The sequence below is a fragment of the Chrysochloris asiatica genome, unplaced genomic scaffold (genome assembly GCF_000296735.1).
Source record: "Chrysochloris asiatica unplaced genomic scaffold, ChrAsi1.0 scaffold00006, whole genome shotgun sequence".
NCBI lineage: Eukaryota > Metazoa > Chordata > Mammalia > Afrosoricida > Chrysochloridae > Chrysochloris > Chrysochloris asiatica.
The window spans coordinates 29,358,538-29,360,997 of record NW_006408524.1 but is presented as its reverse complement, the minus strand read 5'-3'; the positions used below and the strand labels follow the sequence as shown (position 1 = coordinate 29,360,997).

At 37.5% G+C, this 2,460-nt stretch overlaps 1 protein-coding gene across 2 annotated transcripts in view; it reads left to right on the top strand.

Moving 5' to 3' along the window:
* Positions 1 to 82: 82 nt before the first annotated feature.
* Positions 83 to 2,460, top strand: part of STK31 (serine/threonine kinase 31) — a 117,488-nt gene continuing 115,110 nt past the window's right edge. For both annotated transcript variants that reach the window (XM_006832210.1, XM_006832209.1), the window contains exons 1-3: positions 83 to 132; positions 1,123 to 1,169; positions 1,255 to 1,307. In XM_006832210.1, the coding sequence (XP_006832273.1) occupies positions 83 to 132; positions 1,123 to 1,169; positions 1,255 to 1,307 (150 nt within the window). The remainder of the gene's footprint in view (positions 133 to 1,122; positions 1,170 to 1,254; positions 1,308 to 2,460) is intronic.

Here is a 2,460-nt window from a genome sequence, read left to right as displayed (position 1 = left end):
GAGCCAGCGGAAAGCTTCTGCACGTGCGCAGCAAGAGGGCAAAGGGCTTGTCGCAGTGTTGGGCCGAGGGCTGACGGCCTATATGTGGGGTCGAGGCCGCTTCACTAGAGCTTCGGTGGCGGAAAGTGTAAGGTCAGTATTGGCCCTTATGGCTGGTGCGATGGTGGCAGCTTCGAGGGTCGTGTTTTCGTTAGTGGTTACAATGGGGTCTCCCAGGCTGGGCCCAGACCCATTTTTGGGCCTCTTTGTGCCCCCGCCCCCGCCACAGCTAGGGGGCTGTGAATACCGTGCCGAGGGCCAGAGCTGCCTACAAATAGCTGGTCTTTCCTTCCTGCAAATTCTGGGTCATTTAAACTTGAAACTCTAGTAGGATAAATGTCAAGGAGCTGCTGGTACCCAATCATTACAAATTGTAGTCATGATGTAGAGAGCTGGAGCAATAGAAATACCGTTTGCCAAGCCAGGCATGCGGAAAGAGGGCACGGCATTAGCTCCTTAATACTCATTGCAAAAATCATTTTTCTTTTTGGAAAATAAGATTCCAAAATTAACCTAGTTTCCAAATAGCTTCTTAGAGACATGCGTGGAGGACTATCCAAAGTAAACACTAAAAAAAAAAATTCATTTTACTAAGTTTAAGTCAGTGTCTTACAGAGAAATTTATGATAAAATTGTAAAATACAACATAATAAAAAAGTAGTTATTTAAGAAAATTACACTACAATGCCAAAGCCTAAGATGATCTTTCAGTTAAGGAAAGAAACTATTAACTCTGTGAATGTCAAAAAAGTTCATAAAACTTCATTCTTACTGTTTTTTGTTATAGCTTAAAAATAATGGTTTTTAAATGCAGTAAGTAGTGTCAATATGTCTTTAATTCTTCCTCTGATACTGGCCAAAAAGTAAAGTACAAAACATTTTTAAATATCATTGACCAGAATGTTGTAAAATCTTGTTGGAATTTGTTTAGGGGACTGTGTTTTTTAAAATACGATGTTTGAAATTTGATAATTTTATGTATGACAAAAGATTTTTGTGGGAATTTTAACATAAGTGATTTAGTCTTGATTATTCACTGTTATCAGATGATTGCTGTAATCTAATAAAGATATATTGTTTTAGTTTTTCAGGAATTGTCAAAATGGATGAAGATCCACTTTATAATAAAGGTACTGATACTAAAACTTACTGGGGATAATAGTGAGGTGATAATGATCAATTTCTGATTTTCTTTGCACTGTGATTTGGTTCTAGTTGAAGATGTCGTTGGAAGTCATGTAGAAGATGCGGTAACATTTTGGGCACAGGTAAATAGCAGCTCTGCTGAGTTTTCTTTTACTGCCCGGGCAACCTCTGTTCTCCTCAACAAAAACAAAAATAAAGACCTGAGTACATATTTGTCATTGCCGTTCTCACTGCCTATTGAGTATTATTTAGAAGACAGATAATGTAGAAGACAGATAACTATAATGGACTTTTTCTGAGTTGACATGAGTAGTATGTTTGTATGTGGAGTTCAGGTGGTGCTGTGGACTAATGTGCTGGACTGCAAAGTTGGTTTGAAATGCAAAGTTGGTGGTTCAGGCTCACTAATCCCTCACTGAAAACCCTGTTAAGGGTTGCTATGAGTTGGAACTGACTCAGTGGCATTTAACAATAATAATAAATGCTTATATAATATGTTCTAGTTAAGTGATATTTGATTGGTTCCAACTCATTGTGACCCTGTATATAGTTTCCGAGGAACAGCTGATGGGTTTGAACTGCTCACCCTTCAGTTAGCTGTCCAGTGCTTATCCTACTGTGCCACATCAGTAAACCAACAATCTATGTAAATTTCCCAACATGCTTACTTTCATATGTGTTAAGTTACAGCCCCATCTAGGGGTCTTTTGTAAAATTGTTTCTTGAAAGATACTTTTATGTCTCTGACAATTTTTTTCCAATGGCTTAATTTTTCATTTAAGATGCATTATCCTACTAATTGTAAAATTGGAGGCATTCCTGGAACATTAAAAAATTTCCATTTATAAGCTTTAAATCATGCCAAGTTTACAGTTTAAACTACAAACTGTTCTGACTGGTTCATTCTGGTTTGACACTGCTGAGAATTTGCATTTCCACCCCAAACCCCAAAACTCAAAGACACTGCCATAGAGTCGGTTCTGACTCATAACAACCCTGTGTGGGTTTCTGAGGCTGTAAATCTTTATGGGAGCGGAAAGGCTTATCTCTCTCCTGTGTAACATTTGGTGGGTTTGAATTGCTGACCTTGTGGCTATAGGAACATCATTTCCTTAAGGTCTGCTAGACTAGAGCTCTCCAATAAAAATAGTCACCCAAGTAATTTCAAATCTTGCAACTACATTAACTATATTAAAAGAAACTGGAAAAAGATGAATATTTTAAACATACCTAAATATTAATATTTCAACTTGTAATTTGCATGAGAAATAGCTA